The following is a 19,484-nucleotide window of genomic DNA, read 5'->3' as shown; positions in this document are numbered from 1 at the left end:
GGCTTCTCCAACAATGCAACACAATAATACAGATAAGCAGACAATATTAAAACAATATTAAAATATACTATATTAAAAGTAATACAAAAAGAGAAATAGTTTAAAAAAAAGTGGAATAGTGCAATACAAGTCTATATACAAGTTATTGGAATGATATATTAGAGAATAGATAAATAATTACGAAGTAGCAGGTGAATGTTATGAAATTGTTTCAGCAGTTCAGTTGTTTNAATAACAAATAAAAAATAACAAATGTGAAAAACAGAATACCGTATTGTTAAAATACAGTATTTATTCACATTCATGATAATATTTATTATTCAAAAAAATTTTTTTTGAATAATAAATATTATCATGAATGTGAATAAATACTGTATTTTAACAATACGGTATTCTGTTTTTCACATTTGTTATTTTTTATTTGTTATTTTAATCTGTTCGAAATAAAGATTGAAATGAAATGAAACCTGCACTTGGTTTATTTATTTGGTTGAACTTTATAAATAGTCATACTCTGGCATACAGCACATCTGTGGTCACAATACATCGCTTATAAAACATACAAAATGTGCTTTATGTTTAGTTTGCTGCACATAGCCTTTAATAAATCAAAGTCTGTACTTATCCATAGTGTTGGTTTCAGTACATTTTCTGTAAACTACCAGCCAGTATTTACCATCTGAAAGCTGAGGTCAGCTTTAGGTTATTTTGGTGGTTTGGTTCCTGCTGGAAGGTGAACTGAAATCTGTACCAACTCACCTTAAGAAACAGGGCCGACTGTGTCAAAGCGTACATGTCTGTGACCGACTATATGTCTCCACAGATAATTGACACAATAATTACGTTTGTTTTACCATAACCTTCAAGTCTCTCTTACCCCTGTTAGGTTGGGTTCCCATTGGGTGAAATTTGAATTGTGAGATAGGGTTGGCTTGCGTTCCCATTCCTTAAAGTAGTTAAAGGTGTTCTCCTTCAGTGGTGTCATTTCATCATTCTGGCTGGTGTGTTTAAGGTAGCTTTTGTGTAATGGTATACAATAGGTGGGTTAAAGGTGTTGTGTTTCTTTTTCAGCCCCCATCTCGGGTAAAGGCTCCAACCACTGTCCTTTGTGTCATAACAACTTCATTCCTGGAGAGAAGGTAAGATTCTTTAGATTTCACGAGGAAACACTCGGTTTCACTTACATCTCTGTTCTATGTTTCCTTTGTGAAGCAATGATGGGATTAAAGACAATTATAAACTGAAGTATAGCATGTGTTGTTAGCAACAAGTAGGTGGAACAGGTGTGTCCCTTCACTGAACCAAACCAAAAATGTGAATTTTGCATGACAGTTATGCTTTGCCATTTTCTGCTAGATAATGATGGGGTAACCCCAGTTGAGATTAAAGGAGTACTTTCACCCACCCAAAAAATAATTTGCAATGAGTTACTCACCCCATGTAATCTTGAATTTGTGTAGAAATCTGAACCGAAACCACCATTTACTTCAATTCCTCACAAGTTTTTGGATTCTCCGTTCACTGTGAAACGCACGAGAAAAACACGTTTTCTTCAAGAATTCAAGGTTACACAGTGACTAATTGATAATCAAGTTCTGATTTTGGGTTTCAAGTTTTTGCTTCTTGGTTTTTCACATCATTTTGGCCTGAACTTCACTCAAGGAGCTTTTCCATTTTCCCTCTTTTATATCAACACTGAAATTCTAAAAAGCATCTAATATTAGGCTTGAGGAGCAAACAGATGTTGAGGTAAAACACTGCTATTGTTGGCCTTTAAAGACTTCAAAGGGGGCAGAGCCTTTGTTCTTAATGGGCTGTTTCATTTGTCCAAAGATCAGGTAGATACCATCACATTCTTCACATTCCTATTAGGTTGAGAGGAAGTCAGAAAGACAATAATAATCCTGATAAATTATTGACATATTTGTATTTTTTGATAGCCATGCTTTCCTTAAATCTTTGTGTGTAGCCAGGGTGTTTGGGGATAATGCAGTTATTTTGGTACAAATAAAAAAAGTGGATTGTTATATTGTTGAAAACTTCGAAAAGTTCAGGTTTCCTGCTTATGCGAATTGCTGCTTTGTATAATGTGGGCAATGTTTGATCTGTAACAGGAAAAGTTTATACATATTTACTTGCAATCTTATTTCAATATTAAACCACTGATAAAACGAATCAACAAGGAAATGGGATAAAACAATTATTAACTCAAGCGATAGTAGCATACCCTGAATGTAACCTCAATGATAATTATTACAAAACAGTTAATGAGTTTGCTCTTATTTTAAGTTAGTAAACAGTGCTCGTATGTCATAAGCCTTGGTGTTGCTCATCCATTAAGAGCCCTTGTTGTATGTTCACTTTTTGTGAGATAGAGAAGTTTACAATGGATATTAAGTGCACAAGTTTCTCTGCCTCACTAAAAGATGTAACAACAGTGCAGCCTTTCATTTGTCTTCTATTACGTTTGTGTCCTCTGGGACGCTCATGAATCATGCAGTGTGTCTTTGAAGGAGCCACAAGAGCTACAGGTATTAGTCTGACCAACAGCACCTGCCCTGTCCTGACCTCGCCTGTCCTTGTTTCCAGCAGCACTGGAAATTAAACTTCTGGACAAATCTCTATTATAAGAAGTCCAAGTGGGTAGATAAAACCTCAGACTTCAGTTAGACATGTCCAGGTCTTGTAATACAAGTGTAATCCATTCAGTGTTATAATGATCTCTTTAAATCAATTTTGAAGACCAAAATATTGTTCAAATGATGCTACGTCTCTGCCTACATTGGTGACGAACACAACAAATACCAATAGTATACTAATTGGAGACCCTGTAATTGGTTTGAATACGCCTGTCTAGATTCTATTACGTTTGTGTCATCTAAAAAAAATATCAACCTTGATAGGTTGATATTTATTACTTAATGCCTCTTGAAGATATGGTACATTTATTATCTGCCTTGTAAAAATGTGCCCGATAAACTACCAAGTAACTAGAAGGGCACTCGTATAAATAACCTCCACCAAGGTTTAATTTCCGAACTCGCAATGTTAACAAATAATAAAATACATTGTGTATCCGCACTGTGATCTGTATCCACCTCAAACTGTAATGGGTTCTTCCTTGGCCCATACACCCTTTACTGAAAGGATATGTAGTTTATTTCCGTAATCCTGCTGACAAACAGAGAAACCAACAAACTAAACCAAAAACATAACCTAAAGGTAAAAATGATATGTTGATAATAATCTCTTTCAATCTATTTCACAGCAGACAATTCCAGTTGGAGCCATGGAAAACATTGCCATTGCCACAAAACATGCAGCCTTAATTAAATATATTAATCACACCTGTGTTGTTGCTGTTGTGACACACAGTGTCCGCAGTGAAAAATGCTTATTGTTCTTTGTTACTGTGATTAGTATAAATGTGGATCAACGTCAACATTTTGGGGAAAAAAACGTAATTAATGAACAAAAGTGATCATTATACAACATGGTGGCAGTTTTAAGTCAGTTACCGTTAAACCATTTTATTGGTGTCCAAATGGGATAAGTAATAAGCAATTTGAGGTTATGCCAAATGAAAAGTGACTTATTATTCAATTCTAGTTGCAATTTGTATTAAAAATCTGATTGATTTTGAAAACCTCTCACACCATTAAAAATACATAAAGAAAAAACTCACAGAAACTCACACTCAGTGCCAGAGTTGTGGGTATGCAGCCAATGAAAAGCTTTAGTGTTAGTGGGAGGGAGGGCAGCCATTGGGGTCTTGACTGGGCCCACAGTCACATGTTGCTGTCCCGATCGAGAAAGTACCTGGGAGAGGAACAAACTCACTGAGCTACTTTTGTCCCTGTTCCAGGCCTGGAAGGCTCACCTCATGGGCAGGGAGGGCTGCAAACAAAACTCACGCAGGACTGCGGTGTCCCAGAGAACCCAGCCAGCACAAGGTAAAGCATTCATAACACCCCCTGCGTACACCCACCTCCCTAACGCTCAATGTGAACGCTATACAGAGTGCCCATGCTTGTTGGTAAAGATGTCATGTTACAGCTTTTCCACTATGATTTCCTGCCACAAAGCACATAATGAAGCACATACAAATAGTGACAGGTTTAATATGAAAACTAGTGTATTGGGTGTTCCTCTTTAATTGATATTTTCAAATTGTTAATGTGTTAATGATCGAAACATCGAGTGGCTTTTTGTACAGTTGTATGAGGCCCAATGCACATTATTTTTGAAAGCAACGTCTCTCATTACAATAATAACCACCTTGATGCCAGAGTGACAGTTGGGCTTAAAAAAAACACCCACCCTAGAGAACCACTGCAGAATATATTTAAGTTAACCCTAACCCTACGATTTAAGGTGTGTAACATGTGAAACCCAATTTAATATACTATTTATGGTTTCAGCAGTAACTATTTAGTGTATTTGCATTCCGTAGTTTACTTCTCTATATAGTATTCATTACTGGTGAAGTACTTGACCCAAGGTTTACAGGAAATGATGTGTGCACTTACTCAACTTGATGCAGGAGACTAAAGCCCATGGGTAGAGTTACCGTTGGGAAACATTTATTTTTGTTCTCTTTTCATTAAAACAACATGTGCCTTGAATCCCCATGATTTTTTCATCTTCACAGATTCACTGTTTCACAGCAGACATTTTGACTTTAACCAAAGCATAGGTGTTACCAGTGATGGAAGAAGTGCTTATATCCCTTACTTAAAGTAGAAATACCATAGTCACAAAGTACTCCCAAATTAAAGTCCTAAATTCAAAATGTAAAAGCGCAGAAGTATTAAAATATTTTTTCTTATTATCATTAATAGAGAATATAATTTTTTTGAAGATCATATGTAAGAACAAATTAATCTTGTATTTTTAGCTAGTTTTAGATATGAATTTCAGCTAGTTTGAATACTACTGTGAAAATGAATAGTGCCTTAATACCTCATCATATCAGCTCATTATATGTTTTTATGTGTTTACTAACCAGTAACTATATAGAACAACATACAATGGAAACACTCAAGGAAAGTAAAAGTATGTTTTGTGCATAGGTTACTTGAGCAATTGTACTTAGTTACATTACGTGACAGGTGTTGCTAATTACACTAATGACGGCTTTTTAATCGTATCTTCATTGCAAACAGGCTTCATTACTATCATTATTTACACCTGTGCTTTACCTAATGTGACGAGTCAAAATGTCTTCAGTTAATAGTGCTCATCTTCTGTTGCCTATGTAAAAGAGTAGAAGCTCTCATGGTGTCATTTTTTGCCCCCAGTGGTGGCTTTACATGCCATAGTGAAGTGAATTCTGCAAGCTGTATTCATTAAATAGACCAGCCGTAACCACAGGCAACTGACATTGCTGCCATATCAACAGAGATATTTAAGAGTATAACTTTAAGCAAGTTCGATGACAATGGGTAGGACCTAGACTAGGTCAGAAGAGCAGGACGGCAGTTCCTGGAGCATGACCCTTCACATCAGGGGTGCCAATAGGCACCATAATGAGCCCCCTGACATACGGATACTGAAAACGTTTCAAAAAAGTTAATCCAATTATCCATTGACTGATTTGATACTGCATGAAAGGTGATATTCCAAATGCATAATGGCTTACAAGTGAACTTTTTCAGGGATTTTCCCAGGAAATAGTTTGTAAAAGGTGGTAAGCCGTTACACATCTTGTACATGTTAATAATTAATCCTGTTAATAGATGATGGCTCAAATAGCAGTCTTGAGTTGGAAATAGCGCCCGTGATAAAATAACAGATTTAACTTAATTACTTTCCTTTCTGCTGTTTACACTATGCAGCTAATATACAACACATATCTTGTTCAATACAAATCTTTTAAAAAGTAAATTATTTCCATCATTCTAAAAATTGAACACAAAAAGTAAAAAGGCAGAAATATGTAGTTGAGTTAAAAGGTTTACTTTCAATACTCCGTTTTAACTATCAAAAATAAATGGGACAGTCCAACATTTGAGGCACTTGCAATGCTCGATAGTAAAGTAAATGCAAAGAAACAATATATTGCATCAGGGTTGGTGTGAAGGTATATAACCACAATACGCTGATGTCATGAATCCTTCCTGTTTATACATGCATCACAGCTAATGCAGGCTGCTGTGTTTGGTGGTAAATAGAACAGAGGAACATTCATATAGAGGACCCCCCTCTTTATGGATGTTCCTTTACAGGTCTACTGTACAGATATGTGTTGTGTGTGACCAGGCAGGGCTGTTGGTGGAGCCAAGATGAAGCATGCGTGGTCGGTAGGGGCCAGAGGCAGAGCCATGGGCAGAGGCAGCCGGATCCCAGCCCTGGCACCAATGGCCAGAGGAAGTACACCAGGGAAGCACTGACACTGAAGCACCCTGGGGAGGCCCCCAGCAGCAACACACAGCCCTGTAGGAAGCTACTCAAAGATTTCCTGCTCCCATGATAGCTTTCACATCTTTTGACCAAAATGACAGCATGTTGTTCGCTGTATTTACTCTGTTTCCAGTCCTACTTAGGATTAGGGTTAGGGTTAGTCCACCTGGAATCACCATCATCAGACCTGTTCTTTTGTCTGCACGTCATCATGGCGTCACACACCTGCCGGGCTAGTAAACATGTGCAGACTGCGTTCTGTTTGCCGATATCACCTTACAGGTTGTTTTTTTTCGGTCTAATTTTGTTCAAACTGCTGACTGGTTGGGAGCCAACCCCAGTTGGAAATAATACAACTAGAAGGCGTCACCCATTACTCTGGTATTTTGTTTGCTTTAAGTTTCTTGATGACTCAAAAGAGACAAATACAACAAAATATCTTGAAATGTTGTGCCTAATTGCATCTAGGGGCTGACATAACCCTGATGACTCATTGTGACATCTTCAGGGTTATTCATTTTTGAGTTGGTTAACGAACCGTTCTTCACAAGCTATCCAATGCCGCTATAAAGGAAAACATTTTATTGTTAAAATAGTCAAAATGGGCACAAAAAGAACAAAATCAGCATTGAATTTTAAATTATATTTGGACCACAAACGTTAATCAGTGTAGTAATGCTACATATGTAGTACATCTTGACAGGGCACAGTGACAGTAAATGATACTTAAAACACGCCTCTCCGTGAAGCAGTAATGTGAGAAGACGAGGATAAAAGCGTTCCTCCCTTGGCAACACGTTAGAATCCTCCCTGACAACCTGAGTGCAGCTTTACTGTCAGCTTTGCACTTACATGTTTACTTATTGACGTGTATATCGAAAGAATAATATGAAATAGCACTTTGCCAAAGGGATGGTACTGAATCTTCAGTACAGGTTGAACTTGATTTATTATTCCTGTTTAATTCCTACTGACAATCTTCAGTAGATAGCACAATTTCATATGCTGTACTCGTTGAGTAAGAGACTAAGTAGAGCTTTTAACGTAACATAATTATTAAAAAGGAAAACACACAATGGACATGAATGTACAGTCAATAGTAGAATCTGTGTAGCAGCTCTTTTTAGTGGATTTTGGCTGATTTGACCCTCAAACTCAACATTTAAACATCTTCCATTGTACCGCACAGTGTTATGACGATGGTGATTGTAATAAGTCTGTGTTAATCCTCAGCCAAGAAGAATTTACACAGAAACTTCCGTAAAACAGTCCAAGGTGTCTTTGAAAGATTGTATTACGAGTAGGGGAAGTTCTTCATTAATGTGTGAGATTAGACGTACTGTTAAATAAGTTATAGGTATACGAAAGTTTATTTTTGATTTCCTAATCCTTCACATTGGCTTTTATATGTTTCTGTATTGAGGACTTTTGCAACGGTGGATATTTTTGATGTGCTTTTATATGCATAGTCATTGTTTTATGAATAATTATGGCATGAAATGGCTATTTTATTCTGCAAATTATCTGTATTTGTTTAAATAAAGCTACATTTAGCATAACATTGCAGATTTGGTTTCACTTGACAAAACATTTCTGATACTATTGTACATTTGAAATCCAAATTTCTCCCAAAATAATCAGCATTTTCATGTGCTACTCAGAAATGATGCAACAACCATTCTGTACTTAAAGAGTTGACAGATAGTCCCAGTTTTATTTACATTATCATACACAAATCTACAGTATTACAGCCCTTTTAGTTTCTTTGGTTTTTGACCTGCCTCGGCTAATCATATACACATCATTGACACTTAGAAAATACCATAAAAAGGTGGAATAAAACAATATATTAACTTAAAATAATCAAATAATTTTTTTTTGTTTTTACAAAATCAGCCCCCTTCCACATCATAAATCAACCTGGAATGCAATTGTGTGCTTTGAGTCCATGAATTCACACTGAAATTAGAAATTGACAATAGAATTAGCATTTTTTGTCACAGGAACACAAGGAAGTAAGAAGTCCAGTCTTATTTATGCCTGCACAAACACGCACTAAAACCATTACAACCATGTCTCCCAGCATCAATGTTAGATCTCATATTAAAACTATAGAATGATCCTGAAATGGCACCAAGAATGAGAAGGAAAAAAAAAGTTCCAAGGATGCGTATACGCACTGTCGAGTTTTGGTTAGTGGTTTCCAAAAATGCTCTTGGATTGCGTCAGAACAATATGCGAAATTAAAAAAAGGATGAAAACTTGTATATTTCTCCCCCTTCTTGAACATAACTCAGCAGATTCAGTATAGACGTGTTAAGATCATCATGATCATTAAAAACAACGCAATTCTCCCGTGTATTCAGTTCAGTTTGGGTGAATTAGTTTACTTCATATACATTTTCAGTTATATTGACACTTTACGCGAGCACACGAGCCCCTCGCTGTGCACCACGTTCCACATCCTGAGCAGCTCCTGCGGGCTCAGTTTGTGCACCACGATGAGGTTTTTGTAAAAGCACGGCTCGCTGTTCATGGAGCTCACCTTGCGCCTGGTGATGCCGAATGTCCTGAAGCCCGGGTGCATCTCCGGGACCAATTCCAGCTTCTGCAGGCACATGCCCAAAAACACATCGTCAATGGGGTACAACTCTAGGTCCTCGGAGACCACGAAGAGCCTCCTGGCCAGCTTGGAGGACATGAGGAACCCTCCTCCTCCAACATAAGGTGGATATGGCTTATCGTACAGCTCTCTGGGGATGTAGTATTTACTCTGCCGGTTTCGGATGGGGTTCGCCTTGGAGATGGTGTCCCCCACGAACAAATTGGCCTCTTTGCGATCCTCCACCTTGAAGTCGATGAGCTTCACCAAGTTCTGCGTGTTCACGAACACGTCGTCATCTCCTTTGAAGATAAACTGGACATCGGAGCAGTAGATGTCGAACCATTTGAGGAAGTTGACCTCCTTCAGGGTCAAATTAAAGAAGGTGTCCATGAAGTCCCACTGCAGGATGTCCCCGTAGATCCTGTCCTCGTACTCGATCAGTTTCTGGAGGTTCTTAGTGTCCTTCCCAGTCGTTGGGCTCCCCAGAAGAAATAACGTTTTGATTTTCTTCCCATCCACAGTGTGTTCCTTTCCCCATGATTTACGCACAGCCTCCCGGCGATCGTGCTGCTCGATGACGGATTTAACCACCATAAGGATGTGCGCCTCTCCACGCGCGCACTTCTCCGGGTGGTCGATGAGCATGGGGAAGTACCTGCAGTGTCTGTGCAGTACAAACTGGTGGAACCTCGGGTCCAAACGCTTGAACCAGTCCTGCGTCCGCACCGACGCGTCCTCGCTGCAGTTGAGAACCTGCGCGTCCCAGGAAGTCGGGGTCTTATTGGAGACCCGCTGCGGGTCCACTGTGTTGCTAAGCACCGGCAAGTCCGAGCTCCCCAAACTGTTTTTTACGATCCTTTTCTTGTAGGTAAAACACTCGGGGCTACACCACGGCGTGTCCCTGACATGTTTTAATCCCACTGCGTCCTTCTCTGCCACTTTCAACTTGTGGATCATGAGGAAAGAGGCGAAGACGAGGGACAGGCTGAGCAGAGGCTTCAGCAGACCCACGCGCTTCCTCCGGAAAAAATGATCCATGGCTCTCACATCGGTGCCCACTGATCCTCAGATGCTGGACGTGTTGCCTTCATAGTGTTTCACAACTTTTTATTTTCATCCATCACCGCTGCCGCTGCGCATTTTGAGCCATCAGAGGTTGTTTCCTTCGGCTACGGGCTACCTGACACTGAAGGGGCCCCGGGGCCACGTCTGCCCACGACGGCGCTCAATGGACTCACACATCGCCTCTCTGGGAAATGATGCACTACATGTCCTCAGGCTCCTTCCTTGCACTCTGTCTTAGAATGACTGCTGCAGGATACACTTCTCTCTCCTCTGTCTCTCCCTCTCTCCCTGTCTCTCTCTCCTCCCCCAATGATCCTCACTGATCTGGGACCAGCATGTTTCGCATTTCTCACACACACCAGGTGTCCAGCAAGTAATAGTATAGTTTTTTTAAACAATGTAAGCTACACCATGATTATAAATTAATCTCTAAGATCTGCATGCACATAGATATAATGAAAACAATAAACTTTATAAAATGTAATTGATTGATATGAAAACATAATGAGGGAGGACAAAGTAAGTTAATACAAGGTAAACATGCAGATCATAAAAGTAGTACAACAACGTACATCTAAAGAAACATTTTAATAATTAATTTATAGATCCTGAACATTTTGGGAAACAGTACCAATACTAGTCAAGGGCGTAAAGTACAAAAGGTGCACTTATGAGTGTATCATTTGGCTATGAGGAAGTAGCAATAGTAAGCTGGGTAAATACGTGCTTTAATTGTTCCTTATCATTTCAAAAAACAACATATTTAAAGGCATGAGAAAAGCAGAAGTGTCAACATCCTTTCTTAATAAGCTATTTGTTGGACAGGCTACTTTTCATCGCCTTATTTGTTAACATGCCAAGTTACATGCGGACAAATGTCTTTATGTATTCCTTCCCCATATGACGTTAGGCCGCATGTACAACAGGATTTTCTTGTTGAACAGCAGTTTTGCATGAATCATCAGGCGGAAACGCAGGAAAATGTAACTAATACAGTTGGTATGATAAATATACAAAATAGATTGCGTCAATACAAAGAGGTTTATTTGTGTGTTATTGGAAGGGACACATTGCCAGAAACTTTGAATTTTTGTAAAGCCTTAAAATAAAATAAAAGACCTTTGAAGTCTCATATATGAGCTATCATCCCTGTTTTTGGATGAGAATAAAACAAAGACTGTCCAGTATCATAGATCCATCTCACTCCAGGGTGATAGCAGGACACTCCATGTCGTCACTCAGAAAAAATCAGGACATTCTGATGTACAGTTTCAAAATAAAAGACCTTTGAAGTCTCATATATGAGCTATCATCCCTGTCCCCAAAGGTCTTTTATTTTGAAACTGTACATCAGAATGTCCTGATTTTTTCTGAGTGACTAGATGGGATGTCCTGCTATCACCCTGAAGTGAAATGAGTCTTTGAATGCAGGAGCTTTGTAGTTCAGAGGCAGATAGAGAAAACACGACATAGTATTAGTAACCTGTAATGATAAAGTCTTCAGGTTGCTGCGAGATAAATATTGTAATGGGGGGAGAGGTTTAAGGTAAAGGACCGTTTCGGGCGCTGGATGGAAGCAGGACATATACCCACGCCACACCCAGCCGCGCCAAACGCCCACCGCCCCACCCAACCAAGACACATCAGCCTCGCGCGTCACAGGGTAGGGGAGTAAACAGGAGTGATCAGCGCGGAATAGGTTTCAGCGTTGCGACAGCTATCACGTCGCTTTCGACTATTTTACGGGAATAACCAGAAACGTGACCGTGGCTGGGGTTACACGAGGAGAGGACGACATGGAGTCACGGCGGTTTTTGCTTTCTGGCACCTTGGGACGCTTTCATTCCCGAGTTGAGTACCTTCGTGGAGAAAGATCACAGACGTGGGGAGGTGAGGTGGAGTCCTGGTTCGCGCATCTGGGCGACTCCTGTCTCGTCGCCTCCTCCTCTGTGTTTAGAGGATGCGCGAATGAGCCGCGGACCAGCGGATCCACTCACCCATCCCACNTCATGACACGAATCCAGACTCTCCTTTGGAAAACATTGGCCGGGAAACGATAGAACAAGCACGTTTCATGCGAAGACCTGTGGCTGCAACCCGGAGCAAAGCAACAAACCATTGCGTGAGTAGCGCTAACTAGTAGCGCTAGCTTTAGCTAGCGTTAGCTAACGTAACGAACTGCCGAGTAAAATTGGAAAACACTGGTAATTAATTATTCTATCATTTGTAAAACTACGGTGTTAAAAACGACAATTTCAAAAATACAGATTCTAATGGTCAGACATAGATATACAGACACTAAAGATAGGCATGTACTTGCTTTCAAGCAGAACACAGGGGAAAACAAACTTAGCGGGAGTGTTTACGTGTTCGGCGTAATGACGTACAACGGCCTCGATAATTTCTGTAGTCCTATTCAGCCACTCGGTAACAACAATCGTTTTTCAGACACGTAAACTCTTCAAAAATCACCAGTGGGGCCACTGCTGATGTATTTAATGTCGTAGAACAAAACGTGATTTATCTCTTAAATGTGTCAACCGCAGACCTTATTTCGAGCGATTTTCCAAAACCCTATGGAAAAAATGCATTGCTTTTTGAGGAAGGAACCGGAAGTGCTAAAAATGCTAACTTACTTCCGGGTTTTTGGACGCGTCCCTGCGGTTCTCTATAGTTGGGACTGTGTACTGACGTCAGTAAAAAAGGTTTGCCCCCCCAAGCGCAACTGTCAAACTCCGCCTATGATTTTAATCCGCCTATGACTTACTTTATTGAGAGCTTTAGTAACACACGACTTTACAGATTCAGCTCCTTAGCTTATACAAAATATATAAATAAACAATGGCATGAAATTATAGGTTGAGATATTCAGTAGAAGTATACCAACAAAATGTAAATAAGTGTAATCTTAATTAGCGTTACCATATTAAAGCATCAATAATCACAATCGAGTAAATTCATATTTATGATTCTGCAATGAGCCACCACAATAGCGAGTACTTATATATTTGCCTATTTGGGTACATTTTGATGCCAATACTTTTCATAAGTAGGATGTTAAATGCAGGACATTCACTTGTTACATAGTATTTAATTTTTTACATTTAAATCCAGCTACTTTTAAACAAGTTAAAATCTTAAGTAGGTAGGCCTACTACTTCCAACCATGATTATTCCTTTAATACATACCTGGTGTTCCTCGACAGCATATTTTAACTCTACTGCATCACATCAAGAGGGTATCATTAGAATTACTCTAGCGCCTTCTGGTGGCCATTTTGTGGAATAACACTTAGTTGGTGTCACCTCACATGACCCGGTTTAATGTAGCCTGTAGATACCTTCCAGATACCCCCAGAGACTGGCGACTCTGACCTCCGAGTGAACCTTAGCAGCTTCCAGGCAGCTACAGACGTGAAGGCGTAGGGGACAGGGCAGGAGATATTAGGTAGAATTCTAATGAGAACAGGACTATGAGAGATATCCATATCCGACATGCTGGACACTGGAGCAGTTAGCGGAAGATGGCAGCACTGGATGTAAGCTACCTTTTAAAAATCACAGAAGAAAAAGAAGACCGTCCGGGGCAGAGCACGACCACAGGCGTAGACGCCACATATCAACCGATATCAACAACATAGAGTAGACTCATCAAACACACACCATCATTTTTGGCTATCCGAAACCAGTTTTTTTTATACATTAATAACAAACAGCAAATTCGAATCTTTAATATTGGATTTGCTGAACAACAGAAGCATTACGCCGGCAAAATATGCAAAAGGTAGGTGTAAAGAGAAGCTCCTGGTGTAATAGTCTCTGTTATGTTAGCTCTTATCTTTAATGCTAGCTTTATTAGCTTGCAGCTGACATATTGAGATTAATTATCCGACTCTTTGCAAGCTATGTTGATGTGTTAGCTTATCTGTGTCTTTTTATCTCCAGACAGACGTTTACGTCGTCCTCGTGACCTGAGACTCAACTTAACCTTACATAACCTACTTATCTTTCACCCTGATTGTTGGTTTACCGACAATGCGCATGGCATTGAATTCCCAAAACACAGTGACATTACTGTAGAAACTGTACTGTCTTAACAGTTATTTAACGCAACAGTAGGAACTGTTTTAAAGTCAAATTTAGTTATGCTTTGCTCTGGCACGCCTTAAATAAGGAAATAACGTCAGTAGATTACAATTCAGAGTATGCTGGAGGTTTTGAGTCATGATAATGCCAACCGTTTTGGGAGGACTCTGGGTAGCGGAGGAAACAGGGACGTAGCTCAGCAGAGCCCCTGTGGGTTTAAGCATATTATAACGTATACACTTTAAATAGAAAATAGGAAAGTGTTACTTTTCCCCCTGAAAATGTAGTTCCATTAAATGCAAAACCTGCCTTCATTCGCTCAAATGTGTAATTGTTAAAGCCATTAAGGTAGAGACGTTATATTTAGAAAATGTACTCTTGCCTGCTAACTACTCCCCCCCCCTCCTCCCTCCAACGACGCTGAAGTTGGCTTCCGATTCAGAGCATCCGATTAGGCAGTTAAGGGGAAAGTTAAGGGAAATTTAATTTACAGCGCTGAGCGAACAATCCTCTGTGTTTGAACCTCTTACATCGCTGCATAGCCGATGTATTTGGACTGGATTATCCCAGAGAGTCTAAAGATTNAAGGATTAAGTCATACTTATGATAATAACATTTGGTATTTAAAATGCCCTTTCATAACTCAATAGCTCATCTGTTTGCCAGCCTTCACAAATAAGCAGTTGTTGGGCAAGTTACTTTCCAAAATGCTAATATATTACATATGACTTATTACTGTCTTTTAAAGTAATAAGCTTACATTACAATCATAGTGGCTCTTCTGGCAATGTAATGAGTGGTACACTTACTTTTTGAGGTTACTTTCACCAAAAATAACCGCAAAAGAGATGGCTAGGTATATTTTAAATGCTAAAATGTAGGTTTTAAGCTGGCAGCCTCATGGCAGGCTGAAGGGCAATTGGGTATAGCCATACAAACTGTGATAGGCCCTTTAAAGAGCCATCTTTCAGGTTTTTTTTTTTTCTACATTTATGCTTAAACTTGCCTTTGAAATTACAATTTAAAAAGTGAATGTAGGGATTTGATATGTTTTACGAGACATAAGGGCCGAGGAATTCAGAGGCTAAAGCGGGGAGCAATTTTGAAATGTGTTAAAGGTCATACGTCAAACGCGTTTCATATTACATCACAAAGCGTTAGTTAGTTGCGTTGAGTTGAGCGGTTGCTGTTTTGTGGAGGCTTGGTATTTTTTTGGTTAGTTTTACATTGTATTTCACCATTATGTAAATCCATGGTTGCAGTATTGTGTTTGTTGCATGTTGCCACAGAATACAGGGCCTGTCAGGACATCGAATCCACAGGGTAAAAGGACCGGAGCTAGCGTTCGTCCTGGGTTGCGTTGTGCATTCCACCTCCCTGCAGACTACTCGCTGCTCTCTCTCTCTCTCCCGTCCGCGCTACACAGCACCTTAAGAACGTAGTTGTGGAGATTGCATTAGGCTAACGCTGTGGTGATTACTGCTCCAGCCGTCTCCCTTGTGTTTGGTTGCTTTCCCCCTGTCTGTGTTGTTTGTGTGTGCTGTTGGTGGCTGTCACTCCTGCGCTCCCCGGCTCAACCTCCACTCACCTGCTTGCAATCAGCTGTGCCACCCTCCCGCACTACACAACCGCTTTCCATAAAGGCCATTTACAACGGGCATATCAACGGAGGCTTCCACACCTTTTCTCCGGGCCAGATCGTCAAGTATCAGGGCCGTATCTCGCCGTTCTCTCCTCCGCTTACAACAGCACACCGTAGTGTGCGAGTTGCATTAGGTTAACGCCGAAATGACGGCGGCTGATACTTGCCCTCATTTAGTTTCTGTTATGGCATCAGCTATCAACAGTCCTGCCAGCTAACGTTACTATTATTATCAATGCTACCGCTTACGTTAGTTGATACCTGATATCCAATTGATTAGTCTAACTTCATAATTTTGCTGATGTGACGTTAGCCCTAACATACCTGTTAGCTAACGCCGGCGTCACTCACCAAGATAGCTGGCCCAGTTCGTCCACTGCGTTCTCCTCGACACCACAGGCTCAATTTCTCGTCCGATGCGCCGTTTTTTCTTCTTAATCCTTTGGCTGCCTCCTGGTCTCTGTGGACGGCCTAGCAGGCTCATAATTATAAGGTTGTGGTCCTGTCATATGCATTCGAATATTCATGTTCAACTTCTTCTGTCTTCTGTGTCGAAACTAGCATTGGGATCCATGTTTATTAATACGTTACACCGGCCGCTCTCCCCCTTGTTTCCCCCATGTTACGTCACACGCGGGAGGCTTTTTTATGTGGAAGTGAACATTTCTTAGAAAAACGACGCCAGATGTCACTGTAGTGTATATTTCTGTATGTTTTTGAAAATCTAGTGTATTCATCATTTTCCTACACATTTATTCACAGGTGTCTTTAATCTGGAAGTTGCTCTTTAAGGCTACTAACAACTGTTATAGAGAACCGCAGTGACGCGTCGTAAAACCCGGAAGTAAACTTCTTCCGGTTCCTTCTTGAAAAACCAATGCAAATTCTCCATAGGATTTTGGAAGATAGCTCGAAATAAGGTCTGTGGTTGACACACATTTAAGAGAGGGATCACGTTTTCTTCAGCCGGATAATCTCCACATGCCAACCCTACTTTTATAATTTCTGAATCATAAATCTAGTCGCCAAAAGCGAAATGCTAACGTTATGCTATAAACGAACTACAAGCCAGTATAGCAGCAGGGTCGCACGACTTCAACGTCACGCCAACTTAAGATCGTTTCAACTGACTTGCACTGAAACTAACTTTGAACACTTTAAATTAAATATATTAACATTTTAAACTGTATACCACGTTTATCTAGGCCCTTTTTGTTTTGTTTTATGTATACATGTCACACTGTGGGAAACGATATTTCGATATTTCTGGATGTATAATAACACATGTAGGATTTTTGACAATAAAGCTGACTTTGACTTTCGCGCGCTTGCATATTTTAACAAAGCTTTTCATTTTAGCCACACTGAATTTAACTAGAAGTCATGGCTGTGTCAATTACCAGTCTGATATCGTTTTACAAAGATGACAAGAAGAGTGTAGATAGAGGAGAGAACCACTACAAGTCAGGACACGTAAGAGTGCAGCCTAGATGAAGGTGTGCTTACCGGTGTTGTCAGGGCTAGCATGAGGGACAAGGTTTATAGTGTCGGTGAGTAGTGATAGCAAGAGTACCGTTAACCTAGAGTTAATTTATTCACATTAATTCCCTTCAACAAATCAATTGTATGTGTCACATGAAATCTTTATTAGGCAAGGCAAGTTTATTTATATAGCACTTTTCAACACAAGGCAATTCAAAGTGCTTTACAAAAAATGAAAGACATTAAGAAAATGGCATTTAAAATCAGTCATTAAAAAGAAAAGCTAATAAAAGAAAAAATACATGGATAAAAGTTACAGTGCAGTCTAAGATATGAATAGTTCAATTAAAAGCAGCGGCAAAAAAAATAAACATAGAAGGAAAAATAATGTTGTCCCTAAAACATCACATGACTGCCCTGAAAGTTGTCAATGCTTCAGTTTGGCCACTTAGACTATTGTATACAAGGATGAGCCACACTATAACTTTAAAATGTGTATACTTTGACAAAGTTTGGCGTGTGTTTCTTTTTGTTTACTTCAGGACTTAAACACAAGAATGTACACTCCCCTGACGTCTCGGAGACTGTACTTAAGGTTGCCAACAGTTGAGAAAATTTTTGTAAAACATCACTACGATCGTTCAAATGGAGTATTTTACGAATCTCGGTGCACAGAAAAAAACACAAAAAAAATTCTCGGAACCCCGCCCGACTACTGACCCTACACGGTACAAGTAAACAATATTAACCGCGCTCACCTATTCTGCAGGAACGTCGGTTGTCAGTTTCAAGTAAAATTTTCAAGTCTAAGTTCGAGTCATTTTCTTTGTTGAAAACCAGACGGTACAAAGTAAATTGGAGTGGTCTTCCGGCCGGTGTCCTAACAGGTCGTCCTGTCGCGCTTTGCTTGTGTGTTTCCAAGGAGAGGTCCTTCCTGCTCGCAAGAGACCTCCTTCGACGAGTCCTTAACATCCACTGGTGCCGACTCGACGACAAGACCAGAGTTAGAGACTCAAAGTTGTTAGGATACCTAGAAGACAATCACTGGCTAAAGATAATCGATTTTTAAGTTGACTCCTAAACGAAATTTGTTTGGGTCTGTTTAGATTGTTTAGGGTCGAAACTTAGCGAGACTTAAACTTGTATTACGGTGAAAATTTACGTTAAGCACAAGGTCGAGTGGGAATCAAATGTTATGACAGTAGTAATATATTCCGAATAACATATAATAAATATTAGACAACACTGGAATAGTGTCCGTGGGTCACCTTTCGACACAAAGACAACCATTTACACGGAATATTACAGAGTTTACATTTGTTAACTCTACAACATCAATAATTGTTGGGTACGACGGGAGACATAGTGAGAAGTCGACCTGATATAAACAGAGCAGTCGGGGGGGGGGTTAGCAAAATACTGACCAGCACACACAGTAGACCGAAGTGAGACTGAAACACAACCAAGTCAGATACAGTACACAACACCCTGCCCCTGTCGAAGACCCACGTCTGGTCCACTCGACCAGAGTCTTGAAACCGAGAATTTGTGTACGAGACTTGGTTTCGTGTAATCTGCATTCGTAGAACTAAACGTGGTGAAATGGGGATCGGTCTCACTTCATAATGACCCTGAACAGGACTCCTACCAAGATCGAATCGCGAAATAAAATTTGCACACATGATTGGCAAGTACAAACAGGTTTACCAAACGTCTCACGGCACCTTGTAACCACCTGGCTTTAGGACACTAATCCTTCCGATTAACTTACATATTCGTTTAAAATAAAGTTTTTCCTTGTTATAACTTCACAATTAGTAAATAACATACTCATTACATTTCAACACTAATAACAGATTTTACACAATAAGTTTGGTTAACAACTTATGTAATTTTTTTACGGGTTTCAATCATCGAAAACTTTTATTAGAATCCTTTGGGGAAAAGTCTTTCGATAAGTAGGGTGGTTTAAGGCGTGTGAGACAATTAACGAAGATCAGATCACACGCACTCAAATAGGACGTCACCACCCCCCCAGTGGCCCCACAGACCCTACCATCCCATCGTACACTAAAGAGGACTGGACGACCAGGAGGCATACTGGCGAGCATGTGTGAAGACCACGTAGTGTAGGCAGACTCCTTGTTGCTCCTCTTCTTCTCAATAGAAAAATGGTTTTTATTTGTCTTTTGTACGACGTGT

At 39.9% G+C, this 19,484-nt stretch overlaps 3 protein-coding genes across 7 annotated transcripts in view; 2 read left to right on the top strand and 1 right to left on the bottom strand.

The window, feature by feature from the left end:
- The window catches only part of cep104 (centrosomal protein 104), a 133,779-nt gene extending 125,255 nt beyond the window's left edge, over window positions 1–8,524 (top strand). For 2 of the 3 annotated variants that reach the window (XM_010772449.1, XM_010772431.1), the window contains 3 exons: window positions 1,072–1,139; window positions 3,866–3,953; window positions 6,262–8,524. In XM_010772449.1, the coding sequence (XP_010770751.1) occupies window positions 1,072–1,139; window positions 3,866–3,953; window positions 6,262–6,392 (287 nt within the window). In that variant the 3' untranslated portion in view covers window positions 6,393–8,524. The other variant, XM_010772440.1, reaches the window with a different exon arrangement.
- Window positions 8,525–8,614: 90 nt separating this feature from the next.
- On the bottom strand, window positions 8,615–10,299 carry b3gnt7l (UDP-GlcNAc:betaGal beta-1,3-N-acetylglucosaminyltransferase 7, like). Its single transcript, XM_010772364.1, has one exon. The coding sequence runs from the start codon at window positions 10,043–10,045 to the stop codon at window positions 8,810–8,812; it is 1,236 nt and encodes a 411-aa protein (XP_010770666.1). The 5' UTR covers window positions 10,046–10,299; the 3' UTR covers window positions 8,615–8,809.
- A 3,043-nt stretch (window positions 10,300–13,342) lies between these two features.
- cunh1orf174 (chromosome unknown C1orf174 homolog) overlaps window positions 13,343–19,484 on the top strand; it is a 12,399-nt gene continuing 6,257 nt past the window's right edge. Inside the window, exon 1 of one of the 3 annotated variants that reach the window (XM_010772325.1) lies at window positions 13,343–13,611. In XM_010772325.1, the coding sequence (XP_010770627.1) occupies window positions 13,597–13,611 (15 nt within the window). In that variant the 5' untranslated portion in view covers window positions 13,343–13,596. Of the gene's footprint in view, window positions 13,857–19,484 lie in introns of all 3 variants that reach the window. The other 2 variants (XM_010772334.1, XM_010772342.1) reach the window with 2 other exon arrangements.

Source organism: Notothenia coriiceps, unplaced genomic scaffold (assembly GCF_000735185.1).
Source record: "Notothenia coriiceps isolate Sejong01 unplaced genomic scaffold, NC01 NC01_scaffold00000339, whole genome shotgun sequence".
Lineage (NCBI taxonomy): Eukaryota > Metazoa > Chordata > Actinopteri > Perciformes > Nototheniidae > Notothenia > Notothenia coriiceps.
This window is presented reverse-complemented; position numbering and strand designations above follow the sequence as displayed.

Coding starts and splice junctions, on each gene's coding strand:
- b3gnt7l (XM_010772364.1), bottom strand. CDS start 10,045: ATGGATCATTTTTTCCGGAGGAAGCGCGTGGGTCTGCTGAAGCCTCTG.